Below are 25,457 nucleotides of genomic sequence, written 5' to 3' on the forward strand. Positions count from 1 at the left end.
GAATCAGTGCGTGGCAGTCAGACTGGGCCGGGCCAGCAGCGGAGGAAGAAGACAACATCTGGACCCGAAAAGGGAATAATGTCGGATTACACACAGACCCCGAAGTGTCTCTGCTCCTGCTGTACACTCGGAGAGGAATAACTGGAGACACTCGAAACTCCTCCGAGGACTATTTTCGTCTGGGAAGCGTGTGAGCAGAGGCTGTCACACACGTCTCCACCATGGATCAGTCCGTCGCAATTCAAGAAACTTTGGAAAGGGAAGAAAACTGCATCATAGTATCCTTTACGGCGTTCATGCACTGGTTTGTGGATTATTAACACTTCAAACGGAGGATTAGCCGCTTCAAACTCAGCTGAGTTTACTCCGTTATGAGAGCTGTGACAGCTAGAGGTCTGTCAGGTGGAGGCTCTGCCACGTGTTGACATCTGTCTCAATAAACAGCACAACAATGTATTTACAGTGCACGCAATTTTCAGCACTAGTCTGGGTTTCCTGGGGTGTGACTTCCCTAAGAATTTGGGCCAACGTGTGTAGTGAGAGCTTTCAGCCACAAGATGGCAGCTTTGTCTCAGCAGCTTCCTCATGCAGCCAGTGGTGGAAGAAGTAGATCTTTCACCTAAGTAGAAGTAGTAGTAGTAATAATAATAATGATAATAATAGTAATAATAATTATAATGATGATGATGATGATAATTATAATAGTACATTATGTCAAAGTCAAAGTTTTATCAGGAAAATGTGCTTAAAGTAAAAGTACTTTTAATGCAGCATAATTATATCCTCCTGAGACCTGAACTTTTTTTTTTGTATGCATTTTTAATTTCTCCTAGCTATTTGGGATCAGTAGGACCCGATAAGTATAAAAAACTAAACATCGTCAACAATAATAAAGTCCCAGTGTCCTCAAACGAGATGATAATAAAGTCATAATGTCTTCAAACTACTAACAGTGACATTTAACAGTGTCTTACCTTGTTACTGGTGCTTTTTAATGTCTCCAAGAGAAGTAGAACCTGATAAGTATAACTAAGTCTCTGAACAGGAAGTAGTTTTAGGGAGAAAAATACTTGTCCTCACATGAGGATGTTGGGTTTATTTTTATAGTCACAGTGTGTAAAGAAGTCTTAATGTGTTTATTTCAATGTCTGAACGTTGTTGTGCAAAAACTAAATTATAAATAATGCAACAAATCTAAAACTCTTGTGATTTGCTTGTGTAACAACTTCTTACTCCAATCAAAGAATGTTCACACCTAATTTGTCCCAAAAGCCATCCTCAAACAAGACGACAATAAAGTCCCGATATCCTAAGGCGAGTACTTCCTAATTAACAGCGTCTCAGCTTGTTACTCTTGATAAAATTGGTCAAATTTGTTGCCATGTCAAACTACAAACATTATTAATCATCAATAAACAAGTTTCAACCATACAGTGTGATCAGGTTTTGGACCTTGTCCACTTTTGTGTCCGATCGGCTGCAGACTGTAGAGACAGCTACTATCCTTTTTGCAAGGATTAGTGTATTGTGTTCTTACTACCACTAGATGGCACAAAACGTGTCCACATATGAGGACACAGGGTCTCAGGAGGATATAATGTAATATTTAACTATTATGAATGACTAATAACATGTGAGCAGTATTTTAATGTTGCATGTTGTAGAGATGGAGCTTATCTTAATTATTTTACACACTGCTGCTGAGTAATTCAAAATGTAAAATGTTTAGGAATGTATCATATTTTATATGTTATTTATTAGTAATGCAGTTAACACAAGGCAGTAATCATAATAGCCTATATACTGAGGGTGACACATAACCCCCAATATTCAGATATGCTCAAAATATCCTCCCATTGTAATGGTAAATACATCTAAAGCAGGGGTGTCAAGAGCTGGCCCGCAAAAGGCTCCAATTCGGCCGACTGAATGACGTTGCACACCTAATAGTGAAGAGGTGCAAGGTTTTAGGAACAAGTTAAAACTTAGAAATATTGTTGAAATTGCATTTAGTCTTCTGGAGACATCACAGGCTGTTTGTCACCTGTTTTGTAAATGGATAATAGTGTTTAAAATGTTCTTCTTTGAACAAAAAAAAGGGAAACGTTTGAAGGTGTTTGTTATTTTTAGGATATTATGCAAAGGTTTTACTGGTCCGGCCCACCTGCAATCAAATGAGACCGTATGTGGCCTGTGTACCACAATGACTTCGACACCCCTGATCTAAATTGAAGAAAAATGACTACCCTATGACAGGCAGCCATGCACAGGCACTGCCTTTCTAAATAATGATAAGCAAATGATGGTTCAGGTTAGAATTAGGCTTAGGTTAGGGTTAGGGGAAAGGGTTACGGAGTGCATTATGTCATTGAGGGTCACAAAAATAGAAGTACAAGAATATGTTTATTTCTGTGTGTGTTCAGACCCTCCGGCATATTTGGCCCCCCTCATTGTTGACTCCATGGCTACAGCCTCGGGCTAATATGTAAATGATTCATTTGTCAAGTAAATACAGATGTCAGACAAATGTAGTGCCGTAAACACAGCACAATATTTCTCTGTGAAATGTAGAGGAATTAATATTAAATGGAAATACTCAAGGTAAGTACCTAACCATTGTTATACTGTAGCAAACATAAATCAAATGTTGGCCAAGTACTGACGAAATGAGTTGAAATGAGAGAAAGGTCATGTATTTCCTGGTGAGATATTAAAGGTGCAACATGTTTCCGCTGTATCCTTAACTAAACTCTAAACATGCTCTACAATGCGATGTCTTCTTGGATGAGAATACAGAGAGCAGACTGCTGGGGTTGGTGGAGTCTGCACAAGAGCACGCGTGAGTTTTAACAGATAACATAATATGTCATCTGTGTATCGTTAAACAACGTGCTTGTATTCAAAAGCTAACAAAGTAATATTGTAATGAGAGGGAGTGACAGCATGATGTAATCCAGGACAAGGCCACAAACTGGTCTAAAAAATAACCACAGAGTTGCATCAAACTGCCTGACACTGTAACCAAAATTATATATTGTGTGAAAACAGTAGTGTTTACTGCAGAGCTGTGAGGCTACGACTGTGTTGGCTTGTATTACATTTTAATACATGTGTCTGTTTAATGTGTCCAACCCTGCTAACTTAATCCAACTGTGATATATTTTGTAGAATGTTTATTTATACCCATCGAAGGATGGCTATTACTGCTGATGACGTGTCACTGGAGGACATCATACCCATCTCCCTTGACTTTGCTGTCGTGGAGGGTGAGCTGTTTTTATATTTAGTCTTCACTGCAAACAGATGACAGTTGAGATAGATAATTATGTGTTCCTCAACTTAAGATGTTTCTGGTGAAACAGCATGACAGTAATTTCCCTGAAGTGACCTTACACATTTCTCATGCTGCACTCTGTCTTTAGTTTCCTCAGCAGAGGAACTTGCGGTCGTTGGTAAGTTGCCCTTATTTCCATCGCAGCTTTGCGCTTATGTGCTACATAACTGATCCACTGCATGAAACCCACATTGTCTTTTTTCATCTGTTACAAGGTGCCGATACCAAAGTGAGAGTAAGCTACCAGGAAGAGGAATTAGAGGTCAGGCTTCCTTTTGGGTCCCATTCGCGGCTCTTCCTCAGCGAGGTCAACAGAGCATGGAGTGGTAGGTCAGCCCTCAGAGATGTGTGATATTTTTACATCCAGCTGCTTTTTCAAGGATTGTCACATAGCGTTTAATACATTCCCACAGTTTTTGGAAATTAAAAATAAGCATTTAACTGAGATGACATCATTGAGACGTTTCATTCAAACAGCGCAGTGACATGGGCCCTCACCTCTTTGCATACATTTGTTGTTAGTTGTTGATATCTTTAGATTTTCTTCTCTGAGTAACACAGGAGGCACCCACGTGTGAAGAAGTACAAATAATCTGCTCTCACCACCTCTTTGGAGGAAACCTGCTCAGCCAGTCTTCAATTGCCAGGAGGTTACGTTATGTGGAAAACTATACAATATGCTTTTCCGCTTTTACATAAGTTTACTGGGAAAAATATGAATACAGAGATAAAAACACAGATACATTTGACTGGCTGTAGGCGGCTGTGGTTCACTACTTTTGCCACTTTTAGAACTACAAAGCGGTGGTGTCACTTCATTTGTCAGTTAACCGGTGAACATGACACATGGCTGACTAAAAGAGAGAGAAAAAGGGGAGGAGTTTGGTTAGTGTACTCATGTAGTTTGTCTTTTTCTCAGTAATATTTACAGAGAGACAATATGAAAACAGTTTAGAGAGGACGTGTGCCTTCCTCTTCAGTACTTCTCTTGAAGTACTTTTTACTTTCTGTATCCTGAATGGAGTGAGCTGCTGAAAGATTAACAGACAGGCTGCTTTGTTAGGGATGTGTCACTTTTGCCACTGCCTCACTATTTTTCACGGTGGAAACCCCACGGGATCATGGACAGAGACTGATGTGTTTCTGTCACTTTTTTTTTGTGTGGTACTCTAAGATGAGCCACAAAGGCTTTTAGCCTGGTGAAGGATACTAGGGATGGAGAGATTAAAAGACCTGGCGCCCGTTGTTGTTACTAGGAAGAGTGTGAAAAACGGTGAAGGTAAGCAGATAAGGAAGAGATATCTTTAAGTTACTGCAGCACGAGTAACTATCCTACAACCAAGGATACAAAGCTTTAAAAATGGCCGCTCTTCCATTTCTTTAGCACAAGTGGAGTACATTAATAAGCACTCTTGTTTATACCATGACTCTTACTGTTGCTCTAGCTTCTCCACTTTTGCCTGAAAACAGCAGAAAATGTAAAGTTCAGCCCAGGCTCTTCTTGTATTCTTCACTCACACACCACTGCAAATATCTTTCTTGCTTTCTCTGTCTGTCTTCCCTCAGATGTGTGCAAGTCCACCACACCGGCACCCAAATTCGAGTGGATCGGCAAGTACCAAAAAGCCGACAGAGGCCAGGGAGTCGTCAAACAGGCCCTCGCACCTCTCGGCACAACACTCAGTAAACTCAACCAGCATCTGAAAACAGGTTTGTCGTCTTAATTCTATTCGCAGGATTTCTCAGGTCCAGCAAAACTTCAATAATTGGTAATATGTCAAACAGTATCTGCGCAGTGGATGACATGAGGCACTCGTCTTTATCTCTTTAGCGTTCGCTCTTGCTTGGCATAGATAGCCTCACCCCGATGCACGTCCACATCAAAAGGTTACGTAATAAAATCTGGGAGTTTTGCAAGTGCTACTTCCTTTAAAATGCAGTTGGCCCAACCTGAGCGTGAGTTTTGACAAGTTTACACAGAACTGGCAGAGAGCCATGTGAAGAGGGACACCAGACACACAATAGGTTTGGCGTGTCATAGAAGAGAAGACACGTGTGACTAATGACAATAATTATGGCTCGATGCCATTTAAGTGTAATGACAGTGAGCAGCAGGGTAATGGGCCTGGCAGAAGGAAATGGATTGCAGTCATTGTTGATGTATGAATAACACCTGTGGTTTTCCTGCTGTGACATGTGGAAACTACATGGAAACTAATTTAGTTGGCAATTGTGTAAAATTAATTTCTGCAGCACGTAAAGTACAGTACTGTAAAACTATTTCAAGGAAGGGTCACACATAGAGAATTGAAACAAAATGAATAAAAACAACATAAAATCATTAGAGTAATAAGTTAAAAACGCCAGCTTACACAGGTAGGTCTTTAAAACCTTTTCAAAATGTGACACAGTCTTAGTGGACCTGATACCAAGGAGGAGTTTGTTCCACATTGTTGACCCTTGAAAAGTATCTTCAAGTCATAAAGTGATTAAATCATATACACAGAAAAGGCAACCACATATAATAAATCTGCAACAAGACTCCACATATAAGATCTCTGAGTCATGCTGTGAAATGCACAATTTGTATGCTTATGCATGCATGCAAGTTTGTGTCATTAATCTTACATGTTGGTGGCCCATTTCACACAAATTTCACACATCATATTTTTGCATGCTTCATCAGAGCCATGGTGTTTATGACATGCATGCAAACATAATGTAAAAAGAGTGTGATTGTGAAGCAACAAACAAAAATCTAATGCTTGTTTACAACTCATACCACATCTTTCATTCAAAATGGACCACAGATATATAAAGAATGAGGCTGTTTAGTCTTTTTATGTCCTCTTGAAGTGCATAAGCCCAACTTCCTTTATGAAATACTGATGTGATGAGGCGTTTTCAGGTCGCATTTTCTGCACAGTAGCTCTGTGGTTGCTGAGCCTCCTGTCCCTGCAGCAGCAGACAGCAGCAGGGGAAAGTAAACTCCTCCTACTACAGCGTTAGCATGGGCAGGTCTGTCTCAAGCTGGACATTGCTCTTCTGCACAGAATGCCTGGGAGCGGTGAATGGAGATGTCTAGCGTGATGAGAGACTCTGGTATGACAAATATTCCTACATTTGTTTGTTTTTGAGGTGGTGACATGAAACGCCGTCGCGTCGCTCTGTTGTATTCAGCGTATGCTAATTAGTTAGCGTAGCTTCCTGGCTAATGCTAGCTAACAACATTGGTGGGTGATAGTTGTTATTTCCGAGAAACTGTTATTACCCAGAGTAGCTAGAGGGCCAGTATCGGTCAGGTGGAGTACACAAATGTTTTAAAAATGGTTGGTATTGTTAATGTTATCAGTTGCTGCCTCTATATCAAGCTACCGTGAGTGCTAGCTAACGTAGACGCTCGATAGTAACGGCTAATGTTAGTGCTGGCTAAGTGGTCATGGTGTTGCTATGTGACAGAAACTGACACACCTGTTGGTGTTGCAATAACGTGTGTTAGTGACACACAATTGTGCCGTTTATTGAGACACTTTTTGCTTTGCTTCTCAGACAGTGAGCTCGTTTATTTCACTGATGTTTCCCAGAAAGAGACTTTGACTCATCCTGTGAGCTAGGTTAGCCTGTTAGCTTCAATCAGTTGACAGTAAACTTCCTCCAGACCGCCTGAATGAGATAAGGTGACTGCTGTCTGCTTTGCCTTTGACTGTGAGAAAAGTATTTGTGTCACTGAAATGCAATACAAGCGTTTTATCAAGGCGAGACGAACAGGTTTTTCATATCTGCATAAATAGCTGAGACTAAAAAGAAATGACCAAATTGGTTCCTGTGCAGTTTATTACCCATAATTTTATATCACAAGAGGAAGTTGTGCAACTTTGAACTTTGTGCAGTTGCAGTTAAAAAAGAAAGCTGTGACAGTTTTAATGCTGAAGATTCTGAGACCTGATACAACTTTACATTTATGCTGACTTGTGATCAACCGCAGATAGAGAGGCATATGCGTGTGAAATTGCAGTTAGTCAGACTGCATGCAACTTCAGGCCTCTGTGGTTAAAGGTTTAGTAAAGCTCATTAGCTGGTTAAGAAAACTAAAGCAGGTGCAGGAATGTAAAATATGCCATCCCCATGGGGTCAAGGCCTCATTCAGGTGCAGGTTACGAAAACAGCTGCAGTATTGGTTATGTTTAAGTAACTAATGACCAGCACATTTTGGCAGTACTGTCTTCATCAGGGTGCCGACAGCAGTTAACGGTTACTAGTGTTTTTCAGGACCCTACAAGATTTAGTTTTGATCTGAGGCTGTAAATGTGTTAGCATTTTTCAGATGACTACCATATGTGCATGTAAATCATGTCTCAAGTTTGTTTAATCTTGTTTTGCAAGTATTATATGGCACAATGTTTGTTGTGTCACTGCTGTCGCTCTACTTTTTCAATGGTACAGTGCATCTCACTGAGAAAAATCTAGGACTCTTGTATAGTTGTATATCACTTTTGATCTGCCTGATATTCAAAGCGGTTTTGACTGAACACTGTAAAGTCACTGTACTATAAGGTTACCCATCTTTAACCATCTGTAATGAGTTCTGGTTTATCATTCATCGTGAGTCCTTGCAATACATATTTGTTAATAATTGTGATCTCCTTTTTAAACTCTGAAAACTGTTGAGTCATTTTACCAGGCTTGTGCACATGGACATTTTTACCATCTGAAATGTAACATTCCTATGCACACTTCCAAGAGCATTTCACAGTTTGCTGGCGGTTTTCTCAGTCAAACAATGGGCCATCTTCTTTTCCTTTTCCTGTTCTCACAAACATGGTTTTGAATTCAAATGTCATTTAATCTCTCTGGGGATTTTTAAAGATGGTGCTTATAGTTGACCTTGAGTAGCCGAACCTTTCTTGCTTGTTTCTTTCTTTTTACCAAATGTACAAACTGAAACAAACAGCGTAAGCATTTCTGACATGCTGACCTTTTCTCTGAGTTTGGCCGCAAAGGTCACAACCTGATTTCTTAGTCAAGTTAGACAGATGAGAGCATTTCCTTTGTAAAACAAAGATGCAGCAAAAAATAATGTTGCATGCCATTTGTGGTGATAGTGATAAAAGCAACTGGCTTTAGTGCTGCATTAGACACAGCTGTGGCAAATCTTTAACCTTTCTAAAAGACATTGTGCTGTGCATCTGGCAAAGCTTTGTCAGTCAGACTTATTTTATCTTTAATATACATTGTTTAAGATATTTTCAAATTGCCAAATCCCATTGTTTCACAGGTGTATTGCCTCCTTGTTTTATTTCTTTACCTCTGTGACCTTGTTTTGAACATAGCTGTATAATTTTATGAGAAGTAGTACTGTTAGTATCGATGTCCAGTCAGTAAAATGAAAAGTATTGAAGCCACAGGGTTCTTGCACTGAAAGCTGCACACAAACAGATCATACCACAAATGCACTGAAGGTTGTGATGCTTCAGTTTGCCAAGTAGAGGTTGTGTTGATAAAAAGATTACCAACATGGAAGCTTATTCGTGTGTCTCATCTTTTGGGTCATTAAGCAGTGCTTTTGGTCAGGTGCACTCTTAATATAGCCTGCTATAACTTTGTAGAGTTTAATTTCCTGCTCAAAGAACTTGGCTTTCCCTTTCAGGGCAGCCAGCTGTGTTCCCTGCCAAGCTGCGGGGGACAGGGCCCATGCTGTCTCATACTTCACACTCGCCCATTAAATCCAGCTACTTAGGATGCAATAACTGTAACCGGCTGCAAAAAGGCAGGCTCGGCCGGTTGACCACAACAACTGACTTGGCACTTTTATGATTGACTTGTGTGTAGCAGTGCTTGTTAGTTTTTTATTCTTAGTTGTAATTAACGTCAATTTATTCCCATATCAGTTATTAAAGTGTTGACATATGGGTTTGCTCAGGGTTGGGTTCATTCCTATTAGAGTGAGTTGTCCCAGGTTGTCAGTCGGTAGGGCAGAGTTTCGGATAATGTTGATGGTTTTCAAGCACCTGGCAAGACACACAGACACATTGTCTCTACTGGCAACCTGCAAACTGTATATTACTTTATCATTCAAAGTGCAGGCAATTTTGACCATTTAACTTTGTAAACAAACAATTTAATATTCTTCCTTTTCTCTCCTGCTCTTCCTGAACAGAGAAATCATCAGACAAAAAGGGAACTTCAGAAAAGGAGAAAGGTTCAAACAGTGGCACACAAAGACCCAAAGCATATTCCAGCCCAGAGAGGTAAGGCCTTTGTATTAATTCACATGTAGGAGCTCTCAAAACAAACTCTTTACACAGCTATGTCTTTATACACAGAGGTAGAAAGAGTCATAGAGATAAGCAATAGCTCACAACAGGCCGCACAATGTTGTGATTGAGCTCTTGCTTTCATAAAATGGCAAGTTATAGACACATTTGAATTTAAACCCTTTTCGTTGACATGTTAATGAAGCTTTCATTTAGCATTGTTCTTACAACGACATAGGCCCTCCTGGCTGCCTGCACAGTGTACAAGCTTATTTTATTTACCACCTTGCGGCCTTTCTGCCTCACTCTCAGCTGAGTTTGCCGCGAGGAGAGCAGGTTTTTCTTTGAAGTTTTTATCTTTACATGATTCAGTGTTGCTCACCAAAATGTGTTGTTTGTATCCACGAGGCTTGACAGAAGCTTTAACTGCTTTTCCATCCTTATAAAACGTACACATTTTTTTAGTTGTTAAAGATTTTGAAACCTGCATTGTTTAAATCCATGTTTACTTGCTACTAGTCTTCCTTCCTGCCTTTCTTGGTGTGTTATCGTCACCTTTAGATCAGTAGCATAGTGTGAAACCACAGGGTACCCTTTTAATATATGAAGCTGTTTTTTTAGATCACACTGAGTAAAGCCTAAAACATATACTATGCAGAAGTATGAGTGCATATAAAAGCAGAATACAGTCCTTTGAGTACTGTCCGCCTTCAAGTTTTACAACATAAGCTGTGTACACGTCTGGCAGCAGCTTGCTAAATAGTGTTTATTTAAAGTTGTTAAAGTTTGAAATGCAAATTTGTTCTTTTTAGTTGTTTAACCCGCAGGCCACTGCTAACACTTTTGGAACGAACGCCTATATAGAGTTTCGTTACAGCATATTCCAGGAAGATTACAGGGACAAGGCATATTACATTTCTTCCTCTCCCCTCAGCCTCATTCCTTATTGACGACATGGAAATGGAGCCTCGCTGCATAGCCCGAGTTACTGTTGTCACTGCAGTGATCTACTGTACATTAGGCTGTTAGTCTGGAACAGAGAGTCTCTGCTATGAAGTCATTTTATTTATAGCTTTTGATGCAGTTAGACTCATTTTGAATGTGAATTGGGATCTGTGCGTACTAACAAGCAAACACACGCTAATGTGTCCATCTGAAATCACACCAGCGTAACAAAATGACCCCGATTCTATCTTGGTCCGTCTCTCACTCCCTCGCCTGACTGTTATTTCTTCTCTCCTGGTGTTCAGTCAGGCCGTCCCCAGTCGAGAGGACCGGGATGACCTGGTGCGCTCGTCCAGCCACACCACGTCTAACAAAGCTCAGATACTGGCCATGCCGCAGTTCGGCCTGCGCGACAACCTCATCAGATGTGAGCTGCTGAAGAATGAGGACCTCTACACTTACCTGGAGGACTTCAGGTATTTTGCTCTCGACTGCTTGTTTTGAATCTGTTTTAAAAAATTTGAATGTGTTTTGGCAGATTGATTCAGGCAGGAAACTGGTGGTCAGGATACAATCGAGTAGCACATCGCTATCTTTATAGGAAATCTTATGTTTTTTCCTCTCCGGATATCAGAAATGTGTTGATACTTTGGGTGGAGCCACTATACAGTTGTGTTGAGCTGCACTCTGCCTCTGTACTGGCTGGTTAAGAATCTTAAATAGTTTCTTAAACTTTGAGTTTGTTTATGCAGGAACAGAGTGAGCCCACAGCGAAACTGTGAGCACAGTTTGGATCCTAGAAGTGTTATGTAAAAAGAATGAGTCAACATCTGTGGGTTTGTATTTCTGTGTACTTAGCTCTTTGCTAAATTAAGCTCCACTGTCTCAGACACTGTAAGAAATGCAGCACTAACATGCTGTAGCTCAGGTTGTATCTCTTCATCTAATTTTGTCTTCACTGTAGACATGAGTGCCTCTGTAGAGAGACATTTTTGTTAAGGCTGGTTGTTTTTGTGAGATGGTCAAAAAATAGGCATTTGCTGAAGTCAGCATCATGGTTAACCACACTGCCTCCTGCTGGTAGAGCTGTGTCTTATTATTTACACCAAGAACATTGCAAATAATAGAAAGGAATATAGATTTAAGGGGAATGGTAGAAGGTATCTTTAATATGAAAAGATTGAAATACAACATCATCTGTAATACAAAGAAAAAAAGAGGGAAATATTCTGTATCCTGTGTGAAAACATGCCTAAACATTAATGTTATACTTTAAAAATATCAACAAGCACTGTATGTGGCTTTGGCAACACGTTGGCTCAGTGGATCGTACCCAAAAAGGTCCCTTGTTATTTGTTTAATTCACTTTCTTCCTGTGTTTAATATGCATGTTGGTACAGGTTTCCTCTGGGTGCTCTGAGACATGAACGTCTGGTTAATTGGGAGCTCTAAATTGTCTGTAGGTGTGTTTATAGTAGGTAGCCTATGTGACTGACTCCCAACCTCTCCAGTGTATTTCTTTACCTTTTGCTCGCCTGCTTGGAAGCCTCCTGTCCAGTCCATGTACTTTGCGGCCATTCGTTATTCGTTTTGAAGTAGGTAAACAAAAAACGGGAAACGATCCTATTTTCCTTTTTCGTTTTGATGTAGATAAACAAAAAAACAATAATAAATAAAAATGTTTCCACTAATTATTTCGGCGTTTATTTCTTTTATTCTAAATTTTTTTTATTAAAATGCATAATATAGCCAACAATATTATAGACCAAAAGTTAATCTAATTTATTATTGTAGAATGTGTTTAGCAAATCACCACTTTCAACTGGAGACACGCAGTGCAGCAGCAAAAAAAAAAAAGGCATTATAAAAAGCCAACAAATAGTGTTAATTAATTGACATGAGACATTGGAGAGGTTGTCAGTCCTATTCTACAGTCTGTAATTATTTTTTTTTTTTATCATAACTTCTTGGAAATTACTCAAAAATGCATTTTTTGTGTGCTTCTGAGCACACGGGCAGACAATGAAGTTACATAATGGTCTGGCAGACCATTGCGGCGCTTGGAGGGGCGCTGTAATCCTGGCGGTCCTACTGTTAAGAGTGGGTCAGCTCGATCTTACAACTCCTTCTTAGTGAAAGATCTTAAGCTAAGAGCGATCTGGGAAACGCGGCCATTATCATGTCAACATACAGGGAAAATGTGTCCAGAGTTTATGACATTTACCGGGAGAGCTAGAGCCATTTGACTAAAGCTGACGTTATTACTGCTGTAGCATGATGTTATTAGGCTAAATACAACATTTCTAACAGTGTCTGAGCTGATTTATTGGGGCACAGCACAAGCGCGGCAAACTAGTAATATCAGCAGGGGGCAGCAATGAAGGAGAAGAATAAGAATAAGAATGGTTTCTGGGTTAAGGCAAAGCAAATTTGATTAAAAGAATTACTGTCGTATTTTATTTCCCAACTTGTGGTTAGTGAACGCATAATAGAAAATCAGATAAAGACTCGTTTTCCGATTTCCAATTTCCAAACGGGAGACGACTCATTTCCGGTTTTTTGTTTACCTACATCAAAACGAAAAAGGAAAATAGGATCGTTTCCCGTTTTTTGTTTACCTACTTCAGAACGAATAACGAATGGCCGCAAAGTACACGGACCCTGTCCCTATGTGACCCTGAGTCAAAATCAAAAGCTTCAACAGCAGAGATACAGAAAAGGCTGCATTGTGCTGGAACACATGCATTGCCTGCTTTCATCTCATATTACAGCACATACTGAGATTGTTCTTAATATCTATGCCGATGTGCAGGCTATGAAAACAAAGCTTAGGAAAGCAACAGCAAGATTATTGTTTAAAGACGGTGCGGTGGCAGTCACCACAAATACAGAGCTCTGCGCTGCTCCTGTGCAGCTACATGAGCAGAGCAGCAGCTGCCTGAAGGTCAGAGACGAGGGCTATTGAATGGAAGGAAGCTGATTTTTAATCTGGACCTGCAGAATAAATCTCAGTAGGACGGTAAATAACAAGGGTGGGTCCTCTTAGCATTCCTCGCAATTTAGGTGCCCTTCAGTAGGGAAAGTTCTAGTGGGGCTGCTCAGAGGTCAAACGATTAGACTATTTTTATTCTCTTTTGTTGCTTTGCCCTGTAGACAGCTCTAAGATGTTTCTGTGTGTGAGTGAAAGGGCCGGGGTACAGTTGAGCAGAAGTATCTTAAAATGTGCCGTCCAACCAGGTCAGAGGTGTTTAACTGTTCTGAATGGCTGCACACAAAGGCGGGGTGAAATGTCAGCTGTAATGAGGACAGGGGAGACATTGTTTAAATATGGAGATAATGGCACACATTTTCATACAGTCTCTCCTCGAAGACATTTGTAGTGTTGCACTCAGTTTTAAACACGAAAAAGTGAAAAAATGTGTCAAAAATGAAAAAAGAGAGCTAGAGAGAGAAGTCAAACCCCAGGCTTCTATGTCAGCCCTACACTTGGCCTATCTCAAACTGAAGTGGGTGTGATGTTGTGTCGTCGATTTTGGAAAGTCACAGGAGTGGTCAGACACAGCCCCCTATTATGCGACGTCGGAAAGGCGTTGAGGGACGGGGATTTTGAAGGTATTCAAACCTCGAACAAGCAGCTCTGATGGATGAATAAGAACATCAAAATGAAATGAAATTTTTAGACATGAGCTGGTGAGCACTGCAGTAAAGCAGCATCGTAACATAGACTGAGGTCATTGTTCCACTGTTTTAATCTCCCCTGATGTGAACTGGAAAATATAAAAAGAAACCTTCACAGTCTGCAGGATAAACTCAACATAGTTGGCAAACAAGCTGTGGCTCTGTCTTCCTCTCCTCTGTGCCAACTTCTCATCTCATCCCCGTTCTGTTTTCAGCTTTTTTCTCGGCACATACAATGTAAACGGACAGACACCAAAGGAAAGCCTCCGTCCTTGGCTGAGCTGCACTCTCAACCCTCCTGACATGTACTGCGTGGGGTAAGTCACATTCACACTGCCGGAGAATAGCCTCGCAAGTCTCCGTGTAATCCCATTACACAGACAGACATATACTGCTCGAACCTCTGACAGATGTATGCAGCCATTGATCCTGTTTTAAGTAGAACATGCCCACCCACAGATTCAGCACTATGTGTAATCCTGCCTACGTTTCAGTTTACTAACTTTGGTGTTGAAGAGTGGAAAAAGTTTTGAGAAAACCATGAAAGTTCTGAGGTAAAGCTTAAAAACCCAAATTTTACTGTTTGTCCTTCGTGATAGTTTTCAGGAGCTTGACCTCAGCAAAGAGGCTTTCTTCTTCAATGACACCCCCAAAGAGATGGAGTGGACGAAGGCTGTGTCCGAGGCCTTGCATCCTGATGCCAAGTATGCCTTAGTAAGGAAGTCTTTCTTTTTTAAATTCGTCTTTCCTCTTTTAATATAATTATTCCCCTCTAGTTGGTATTTCGACTGAAAAATATTGCACAGTTTATTATGTTCTGTCTGTAAAGCTTGATTAGCTCGTTTTAAAATGGAGACTGCAAGAGTTCTGTATTACAGTGAACTGACAGATAGCTTGTGGCCATAATAGCATTCTACATAACACTGTATGATGATTACGCAGGTTAATTCTAAGAAACAGTCATGATATTCCTGCTAATTGGATGAGCTTAGTCAGGCCTTATATTTGAAGGTACTTTTTGGTCTTTCTCTTCTTCTTCTTCCCCTTATTCGCTTTCATCTACTTCCCTTTTCTCAGAGCGCTGACTCTAGCTTATTAACTTCCGTCTCTCAGCCGGACTGTTTTCTTCTCATCCCTTTAGGGCTTAGAGGGTGTCTGTAAGTCATGTAGGCAGCATAATGACGTGTCATTTCTTCATGTCTGACACGGCGTAGCTCAGCGAGTTGAAAAATAAATGTTTTCACCATCACATCTGAATGTTGATTCATAAAGGATTGACAGGAGGGCCTATTAAAGTATTTTTGCAACTGCTTCATATTCTGGGATGTTCTTTACTTCTGTTTTCCTTGCGATTAGACAGTGTGAGACTAGGGCTGGGCGGTGTGGCAAAAACATGATCAGCGTGCTTTTTTCCACATTGATCAATATCGATTTGATAATGCTGCTGAAGCGTGTGGAAACCAGGCACTTTATTAGTTAAACTTTAGAGGATAGTTTATTGATATGCATACTAAAATAACATGAACATTTAACCGTGCAAACATGGCTTGGTTTAGAATATGTTTTGTGATCAAAGATTATATTGGATAACATCTAAATGTCAACATTAAACTTTGCAGACATGCTTTATCTGTCTTAACAAAACCATACAAATTAGCTCGCCTTGTAACTTACTATGATAATGTTGTGGTCACAAGGGCGGTCCCTTATCTGGTGATGGAAAGATTTGTTGTTTTTCCTGTCTTGGTTGGCACTGACCAATGGCATATTTTGCAGACCATCCTTATCTGTGCTTCATTGCTTTGAGATATTCAAGCTACTTCCATATTATTGATGCAGTGTTACCTTTTTGCTAACTCTGGTTGATGCTTGACAGTTTTAAAGCAGCTGTGTGGAACTTTACGTTTTCGTTGATTATAGTGCCCCCCTTTGGTCTAAGCGGTATGACACCCACAGCCTGGTGTCGTAAAATTCTGGCTGCAACCGGCAATTACCACATGCATTTGTTTTGGAGAGCGAGAGGAAAATCATTCCTCTGGTGTTCTGGTGTAGCTCTGAATTTCTTATAAACTGAGGACAACTGCCTGCTGTATATTTGTGTTCATGGTCAGTCACAGATAATTTTGTGGCATTTGTTGTAACGTTACTAGACAAAAGCGGTTCACATCAGCTGACGTTACATTTAGCTTGCTTATAACTTCCATGTTGTCATACGTTACATTTAGCTTGCTTATAACTTCCATGTTGTCATATATTGAAGTGAAACGTCTAACAAGTTGCGGTATAATCTCTAAATAAAAACAAAAATGACATACCTGTCGATTAGGAAAAGGACCAACTCGGGATCAGTTTTAAAACCTTTCAAATCTCTCAGCTCTCTCCACTTGGTGAATGCCCGACCGAGGTTTACACGCGTTTGGGCTCGAGCCCTATCACTGTCCCGTTTAGCCTTCTTCTGTTCTTTTTCTTTTAGATGGTGCTCCTTCGTTATCTGCCATGACATCGAAAGTACAACCAAGTCCTTATAGATACATCTGGTAAAACTGTTATGTGTTCAGCAATGCCCGTTGCGTACCGTTTACCTGAAGAACACTCTCTGTAAACACGGCTCCTTCTTCTTCTGTGGTTTAATGGCTGCGGGCCGCTGCGGGCGTGCAGACTTACTTCCGCCTCCGTGTGCCATATTCTGGTTTGCTGACTTCCGCTATGACCCGACTGAGGCTACGCTAAATAGCCATATAGAGAAAGGCTTTTTTGTCGCTGTTGGGTTCAAATAAATATGCAGATCTTCAAGGGGGGGTGATACGAACTAGGGACAGTTTTATAAATGGTAAAAAGTTCCACACAGCTGCTTTAACTATGAGTTAATGAAAGCATGGTAATCAAATACAGTTTTAATGATACAATTTGAAATGATCATACTAACCAACTACTAAAACTGACAACCATTTACATCCTAAAGACTGACTGCTGTCACTCTGCCGTAGGGTGGGACCATGCTCCACACATACAAACAGGCAGCGACACACAAGAGAAGCAGCAGACTGACTGGCTGTTGTCACGTTTATTTCTGCTGTGTGATAGGCTGTTAGATCTATCTGTATTCGTCGATATCAGCATGAATTGTATCATGATCCCCTATCAAGATAGTTTTATCCCCCAGCTCTCGATGAGACTAAATACCTTAGACTGTAAATGTTGCCATTGTTCATAGCTGTGGCTGAAACAATTGTTTGTCTTTTCCTTTTCCTGTATGACATGACCCTTTGTAAATGTTCTCATCTTCTGCTGCAGGTGAAGTTGGTGCGTCTGGTTGGCATCATGCTGATCTTCTATGTAAAAAAGGAGCATGCAGAGTTCATCTCTGATGTGGAGGCCGAGACTGTGGGCACCGGCATCATGGGAAGGATGGTAAGGACTGATTTTACAGGTCTCTCATGCACGAGTCCTCATGTAGATTAACTGGTGTATAGATATTCTAAGATAATACAGAGCTGAGCTGTTGAGAGCAGCCGTGATCAGAACTTGCCTCTAGCAAGCTTCTCTTTGCATGTCCACAGGGCAGGTACATAAAGGAAAAGGTGTCACCCCTTTCCTGTCTTGGCTCACGCACCTAACATCAGCTTTGTCGGAGATGTTTTAAAATCCCTGCAGAGTTTTAACTTCCAGGCATCAGGTGCCAAGAATGTCAAAATCGATTTGTAGATACATTTTTAGCAACGCCACAGGTATTTTCTTTGGTCTCACATAAAAGCATTTGTTATGACACTTAAAGAGGAAGTGTAGAGTTAGTATCAACAGTAGCTTTTCACATCAACATTAGATGAGAGCAGCAAATGACTGAAGCAGGAAAAAAACCATTTGGGCTCCTACAATGAAAGTGTTGTTTCATTGTTATAACAACTGCAGGCAAATGGCAATAAATAAAGGCAATGTTACGCTCAAGGGCTTTGCTGTGATGATGACAGTACAAACCTTTGTCTGGTTCCTCTTTTGAACTGTTTTTATCTTTAGTGCTTATTCATCCATTAAGTGCTTCGTCCAGCAGCCCCATCTTAACTCCTCATGCACTGTCGCAGAAAAGATTATTCTTGCCTTAGATGTGGCCGTGCTTACTGAGCAGTCCCTGCAGTGTAGAGCAGATGGCTGGCTGGTGACCAGTAGGGGCCTTTGTAAGGTTGCTCCATCCTTTCCTGCAGTAATGAGAGACAGGTTTATGATCTGCACCAAGAGCCATCTGAAACAAGTGTCACAGTGTTTGCATAATATTGAATTACTGTCAAGCAAAGGCGCATATCACTGCATACAGTTTTTTTTCCTCTAAATCTTTTTGCAGGACCTTTTAGTTTTGCTTCTTATATTATTCTGACTGACTTTCTCTTTCTCTCTCTTTAAACCTCTTGTTGATTTGTAGGGAAATAAGGGTGCTGTGGCAATCCGTTTTCGCTTCCACAACTCTGATATCTGCGTCGTCAACTCTCACCTAGCTGCTCACATTGAAGAATATGAGAGACGTAATCAAGACTACAAGGACATTTGCAGTCGTCTTCAGTTTCGCCAGCTTGATCCCAACCAGCCTCCACTTACTATCATGAAGCATGAGTATGAAAACAATTAGATATTACAGAGTTACAGTGACATATTATGTATTAATTTCTAACACCTTCAGTGTAGTCATGCCACTAAATCTAAATATGCTGGGATTCATGTTTCTATATTTGATCCATATTCAAGTTATCTCCATGTTTCTTCCTCTGTCTCTCTATGCTTCCCTCACCAGTGTGATCTTATGGATTGGGGACCTCAACTACAGAATCAGTGAACTTGACGTCTCCAACGTGAAGGAGCTAATTAGCAAGAAGGACTTTGAAACGCTGCACAGTTACGATCAGGTAATATCAGTGAAGGTCTCTCATTTCTGCTGTTTAAATAGCATGTACTCATCGCTCGTGTGTACAAGTGGTGATACTTAACAGCTCCATATGGTCCTCAGCTCAAGAGGCAGATCGATGAGGAGGCCGTGTTCGTTGGCTTTGCAGAGGGAGAGATTGATTTCCAGCCCACCTACAAATATGACACTGGCTCCGACAAGTGGGATACAAGGTAATTTTATATAAAGGCCTAACTGTGAAACGCAGACTGGAGCGTTTTTAGTCAGGAGATCTTTCTTCAATTATATGGTTATTTTTACAGTTAAAGTAAGGATAACTAGAAGTACACCAACAATAGATGTGTTTCCATCCAAATGTAGCACAAATTTTAACCGAATTTGCAGAAAATCTGCAAAAGAATATATGAAATTATGTGCTTTTCAATCCACTGCTGAAGTGCAAATATTTGGAGTTGATTTATTGCATTAAGCAGTAGGTGGCGCTAATTCTCCAGTGAGAAGTCTGTAGAAAAAGAGGGCAAATAGGATGACATCATTAAAAGAGCGCCATTCAGACCTCAAATGCAATATAACAATGGATGCACAAAAGTGGAGAGCAAACTGGACATTGGAGATAGAGAGTTTTGAACGACTTACATTAAAGCTGCGTGCTCTTGGGAGAGTTCTGATAACAGTCCTGTGTACGAATGTAAGCGTGTTAAAAGCCATCCAGAAACAACAAAAGAGCTTGCAGTTATTGTTATTATTGGTTAGTTATTTATTGGTACATTAACTTTTCTACCTCCCCCAAGTATAAAAAATTTTTCCGAGAGTTTGAGATATTTTTCAATTTTGGTTGTTTCTATAGGAGCCATCCCCAGTGTACGATGTATATGTGGGATGCTAATTTGTCCTGTAGGGGTCACTGTATTGTCATGGGTGTCTGTCGATATAGGTTGGAACCATTCATTGAGGGACAGGTGTTGCTAGACATGGGAGCACATCAAGTTTTTTGAGCGCAGCGCCGGGCCACGTCAAGTGAGGTGTACGCCGCTCAATGTAATGGTGCAAATCTGTACCAATGGTTAATAGACACAGATTCATAGATGTTTGCCAGTTTTTCAATGAAGACTACAGTGGTGATAAATAAAGAATGCATCGAAGAAGAAGAATTGGACTTTTTGTTTCCACCTGATGAGCAGTGGTCAGTTAGGTCAGGCAAGTGCGTCAATTAGTTTGTAGCTTGTCTATGCAGCCCCTCAGTGGCTTTAAGTTCAGGCTTAGCTGCTACAGTTTCCACACAGGTTTTGTATGCGCAAAATGAAAATGCGCATAAAACGAGCTGGAAGGAAACGCACCTAATGAAACTACTTGTGTGACTCATTTTGCAAGCTTTCTAGTCTATCAACAAACAAACATCTCTCCACTTACAGAGTGGCATTGTATTTGTACATGTTCTATATTAACACCACTTTATATGAGTATTCACATAAAGATTGGCACAAAAATATGTGTCACAGTAGCATTCTGATAGAAATATGGGGTGAAGGGAGGACAACTCATATTGTAATATTAAGCAAATATAATGCAAAAGGGAATGTGGTCATTCATTAATCAGACTCTGCTCTTGAGCACCATTAAAACAGCTTGCCTTACATGTTTCACCTGTTAAATGTGAAGAAGCTTCTAACACTGAATCACTTTAATCTCCACTGATGGCCCATATAAATCACTTAAGCCACCCACTTATTGCACCATTAATTAACATTATCGGGAAACATCCCCCGCAGCTGATGTGGTCCTAAATCACAGTTGCAGCGCTGTGTGGTATTTTCTGCTCTTCCACGTGGTAACCTTTGAGTTATGTACAAACACTTGGTGATACAGATGTAAGTTTTGCCCTGTGTATTTACATCTTTATGATGTAAAAGATGTAATAAACATACTTGAGAATTAACATCTCCTTTCTTCTGCATATAGTGAAAAATGTCGCGTACCAGCGTGGTGTGACCGTATCCTGTGGCGAGGGAAGAACATCATGCAGCAGCATTATCAGAGTCACATGGCTCTGAAGACAAGTGACCACAAACCAGTCAGTTCTGTGCTTGTCGTTGGGGTAAGTAATTTCTTTCATTAAGTTTCTTGTTGTTTGGAAAAAGATGCATTGGCCCTCCTCATATAGACTTTTGAAAATTAGGGGAGGGGAGAAGCGATGATGCATCAGCCCCTTATTTTTTGCAAAGGCCATATCACATCTATTGCAGTCTTATTTAAAGGTTATACAATGTAGATATTTATGCTGCAGTGTTTCTCTGCCTCGTCTTTCCACAGATCAAGAGAGTAAATGCCGAGGCCTATAAGAAGACTTTTGAAGAAATTGTACGCAACATAGACAAAATGGAGAACGAGTGTATTCCATCTGTAACGTTATCCAAGCGAGAGGTAAAGTTTCTTCCCTCATCACAGCGTAATGCGAACTATAATACCGCTCTGATTCACCTTGTAGAATCAGTTTCCCTCTCATTATGTCCCCTTGATGAATTCAGTAAGTAAACCACCACTAATGAAGCTGTGTATTGATCTCGGGCTGTGAGCCGAATGCAGATATTTGAAGGATACGTTTACATGAAATGGAGTAGAATTTTTTCCCTGCTTGACTATTAACCTTTTCCTCTTCTTTCAGTTCCTTTTTAAGGATGTGAAATACATGCAGCACCAGGCTGAGACGTTGAGCCTCTTAAATGACGGGCAGGTCCCGTGTCAGTTTGAGTTTATCCAGAAGCCGAATGAGCCCACATACTGCAAGCCCTGGCTCACAGCTAACCCTCCCAAAGGCTTTATCGCTCAGGGTCAGTAGAACACAAAGTCAGAGTTTCATCACATAGTGGCATATTTCATTTTAATGAATCACTACTGTTCTGCCTCTAGGTTTTAGAAATTAAGTGCAATAAGAGTTATTAGGGCAGAACTCTGATTTTGACTCACAATGGCAGCCTTTCTCTTTTGCAAGATTAAATCTTATCACAGATTACAGACATCTTGGTGCTTTACAGATCCTCAAAAACTGCTTCTAGTGACGGTAGCACAACGTAACTCACTGATGTAGCAGGCATCACTTCCCGAATCATGACAGTTCATCTCTCTCAACATCCAGGTGCTTCTGTGGACATTGAGCTTGAGGTCTTTGTAAACCGCTCAACGGCGCCTGAACTTAACTCTGGCAAGGAAGAGATTGAAGACATCCTGGTACTCCACCTGGAGCGCGGCAAGGACTACTTCATCTCTGTGACAGGAAACTACCTGGCCAGCTGCTACGGCTCCTCCATTCATTCCCTGTGTCAGCTGAGGGAGCCCATCCAGGACATGCCACAAGAGACCCTCCGCCAAGTGGTTAGTGCTCCCATGTGCAGCGCAGCAACAGTGTCCTTGAAATACCTTTTCTACAGTCACGGTTGTCTCCGAGGATTTCTCCCAGCAGTGGTGCTGAAGTGTGTGAATTATTTTGCACTGCTGAAAGATACTTAGCACATCCACTGACACAAGAAGGGCTTTAGACATGTATTTGTACACAGTTGTAGATGTCTGATCACGTTTAATGCAATACTTCCCATAGCCCATATTCTGTTACAGTCGCTTCTACATGTGGGGACAGATTTAACATTTGACATCTAGCTCTAATATCCATATTGTGACTCTGATGTTGCTTGTAAAAACATTTTATCAGTAAACCATGAATGTTCAGTGTTAGCTACAGTTTGTCAGAACTGCCAGAGCAGTGAAGCTGTTTTAACAGTGCGCAGAGAAATTGTCCCCATCTGATCATCTGATTGGCCTTTAAACCATTAAGAACGAATATATCAGCTGATAATGATGGGTGGCTGATCGAGCCGAGCATCCTTATCTGGGGGTTTACAATTAATTACCCTTAATCTTCCTGAATCTGGCCACTTAAACTAAGTACAGACAGCAAGGAAATTGCACACAGGGGGATTTTATAGCCTAAGCGCCACTGCTAAATGAATATAGGGGAAACACTGTGTTGCATACTTGAAGTTAAACACTTTTGAGTCTATTTTGACTGAACTTCTTCTCTTTGTTGTGTTTGTTCTGAACACTAGGCGGAGATGTCTATAGATGAGAATGCAGCAAACACTGAAAAGCCTCTAGACATTCCTAAAGAGCTCTGGATGATGGTGGATCACTTGTTCCGCAATGCACTCAAACAAGTAAGAAAATGTGTCACCGAAGCTTCTATTTTGGTGCTATAATGAAATCAAAGAAATTGTACTCTTGTTTAGTTTTTATGGGCGTAGCTTTCTTATTTGCAGGGTCATGTCTTTAAAGTGATTTAAGTGACTCTTGGCTTCCTTCCAAGCATTTTTGTCTTTCTGAGGACAACTAAATGCAAGTCACTGCATGCCACAACTATTGAGCAAAATTAAAAGTGTCAGTGTTTCAAAGATTTGTCTTGAGTCTACAAAGACACTGGTATGACTCGCTAGGTGGGAGTGTTGGGTATGCACATCCAACAAAGCTGAAGATCTGTAGATCATCTGTCTGATTCTTGCCATTAGTGGTTGTGCCAGCAAGCCAAGTAATTTGTAAAGTATCTGCATTGATTTGGTGGAGGGAATTAGTCATTATTTTTAAAAGCCTCAATTCAGGTTATTTAATCATAAGACTGTGCTTTTAATTTTAATTAAGTCAAAGTCCATTGCAGCTCCACTACGTTTTAGACCATAGAGCATTTTTCATCAGCCCAACAGGGCCTGTTTGTAATTTATCTCCTTGGCTGAATAAATGTGCTTTGTAGGGACATAAAGACTTAATATTTACTTTCCTCCATTTGCAGGAAGACATATTTCAGCAACCTGGGCTCCGGAGTGAATTTGCAGACATAAGGGATTGTCTTGACACTGGCATTCCTGATTCTCTACGTATCCTTCAGCACTATTGCCTTCATAACCATTGGTAGAAAAAGAGCACTTTTAGCATTTTGCCCTCACAGTTATTGTTTGATTTCAGAGACTGCAACAAACATGTTGTTCTTTCCAAATACTGCACTTCATATCTGTCTGTTTTGTCTGCCTGGTGGTAAACTGACCCCTTTGAATGAATCCAGGGATGTGACAATGTTTTAGATTCTTTCTTACAGCAACTACATTTCAAAACGTGCAGATTCTACTCAAGAATTATGTCCTTGACTCTGTATTGACCTGCAGCGGGCAGTAACCACTCAGTGGCCGAGGCCTTGCTTCTCTTCCTAGACGCCCTCCCAGAGCCTGTGGTCCCCTACTCCTTTTACCAGCAGTGCCTAGACAGCTGCGCCAGTGCCAGTCAGTGTGAGAAAGTAAGTGGGACAGCCCGCAGTGACTCGCTGATCAACATGAATTCATTCCTAAATGTGTTGAATATTAAAGTAAATCTCTGCCTTCTTGAAATGTGGTGTTAATTTCTTTTGTTTCAGATTATTTCCATGCTACCTCAGTGCCATAAAAATGTGTTCAACTATTTAGCTGCCTTTCTCCGTGAACTATTGAAGAATTCTGCTAGCAATCGATTAGATGTCAACATCTTGGGTAAGGCAAAGAAGCAGGTCACACTTCAGTCTCTTTCATTGGTTAATGTGTTATTAATAGCTACTGCTCTGTGTTTTAGTCAACTAGAAACTAAAACAGCAATGAGAAGTGAAAATGAAAGATAATACTGCTTATGAGTCAAGGACTGTTTGCACCGATTACCTTTTCAATACCCTGAGCAAAACATCTTCTGAATTTCTTTTTATCGTCACTGTCACATTTGTTGAAACTTTGCTAATAAAGACATTACAACTAAGACAAGGAAGCCTATTATACTATGCAGTAGAAATGCAATATGAATATTTATCTTTTTTCTGCACAGCCACCATTTTTGCCTCCTTGCTCCTGAGGTCACCTGTGAAGCAGGATCTTGCAGAAAAGAGGAAGACTCAAGAGTTTTTTCAGCACTTCCTGGCCCAAGGCTCCTCCTAGATGGAGGACTTCTCCATCTTGTCCTTCATGCTGAAGCGGAACACTAAAAACCCTGTACAGTCCAGTATTTGAAATAAACTGTAATGATTTCATATATTCTTAGATGGTTCTTTGTATAGATACATAGCATAATTACTGTAAGTGACAGTTCTTATCTGATGATAGTTTGTTTCACACGATAATGTTTGTGATCTGTTGATGATGCACAGAGTTTATTGTATATCGTTGAGCATCTGTAGAGACCTAACAATTTGTAATGTATGAATATTTTATTTAAAAAAAATGATAATTTGTATTTTAATGTTTTGATCTCAACAGGATATTGTTTTTATATATAAAGCTGTTGGAAACAAGGTGTGTCTCAC

General features: G+C 40.5%; 1 protein-coding gene across 4 annotated transcripts; it reads left to right on the forward strand.

Annotated features, from left to right (window-relative positions):
* On the forward strand, nt 1–25,443 carry inpp5b (inositol polyphosphate-5-phosphatase B). Of its 4 annotated transcripts, XM_050046906.1 has the most exons (23): nt 1–277; nt 2,759–2,839; nt 3,169–3,266; nt 3,423–3,452; nt 3,550–3,660; nt 4,901–5,044; nt 9,492–9,582; nt 10,839–11,009; nt 14,427–14,528; nt 14,811–14,925; nt 17,506–17,622; nt 18,626–18,813; nt 18,992–19,103; nt 19,205–19,314; nt 21,062–21,197; nt 21,413–21,523; nt 21,765–21,930; nt 22,236–22,471; nt 23,200–23,307; nt 23,934–24,018; nt 24,304–24,431; nt 24,549–24,660; nt 24,983–25,443. In XM_050046906.1, exons 1-23 carry the CDS (start codon nt 222–224, stop codon nt 25,090–25,092), a joined length of 2,718 nt encoding a protein of 905 aa, XP_049902863.1. In that variant the 5' UTR covers nt 1–221; the 3' UTR covers nt 25,093–25,443. The 4 variants fall into 4 exon arrangements, with proteins under 4 accessions (XP_049902863.1, XP_049902860.1, XP_049902861.1 ...); XM_050046903.1 differs by lacking the exon at nt 1–277 and having other exon boundaries at nt 2,702–2,839; XM_050046904.1 differs by lacking the exons at nt 1–277; nt 2,759–2,839; nt 3,169–3,266; nt 3,423–3,452; nt 3,550–3,660 and adding an exon at nt 4,250–4,613.
* The last annotated feature ends 14 nt before the right edge of the window (nt 25,444–25,457 follow it).

The sequence above is a fragment of the Epinephelus moara genome, chromosome 6, assembly GCF_006386435.1.
Source record: "Epinephelus moara isolate mb chromosome 6, YSFRI_EMoa_1.0, whole genome shotgun sequence".
NCBI classification, from domain to species: domain Eukaryota; kingdom Metazoa; phylum Chordata; class Actinopteri; order Perciformes; family Serranidae; genus Epinephelus; species Epinephelus moara.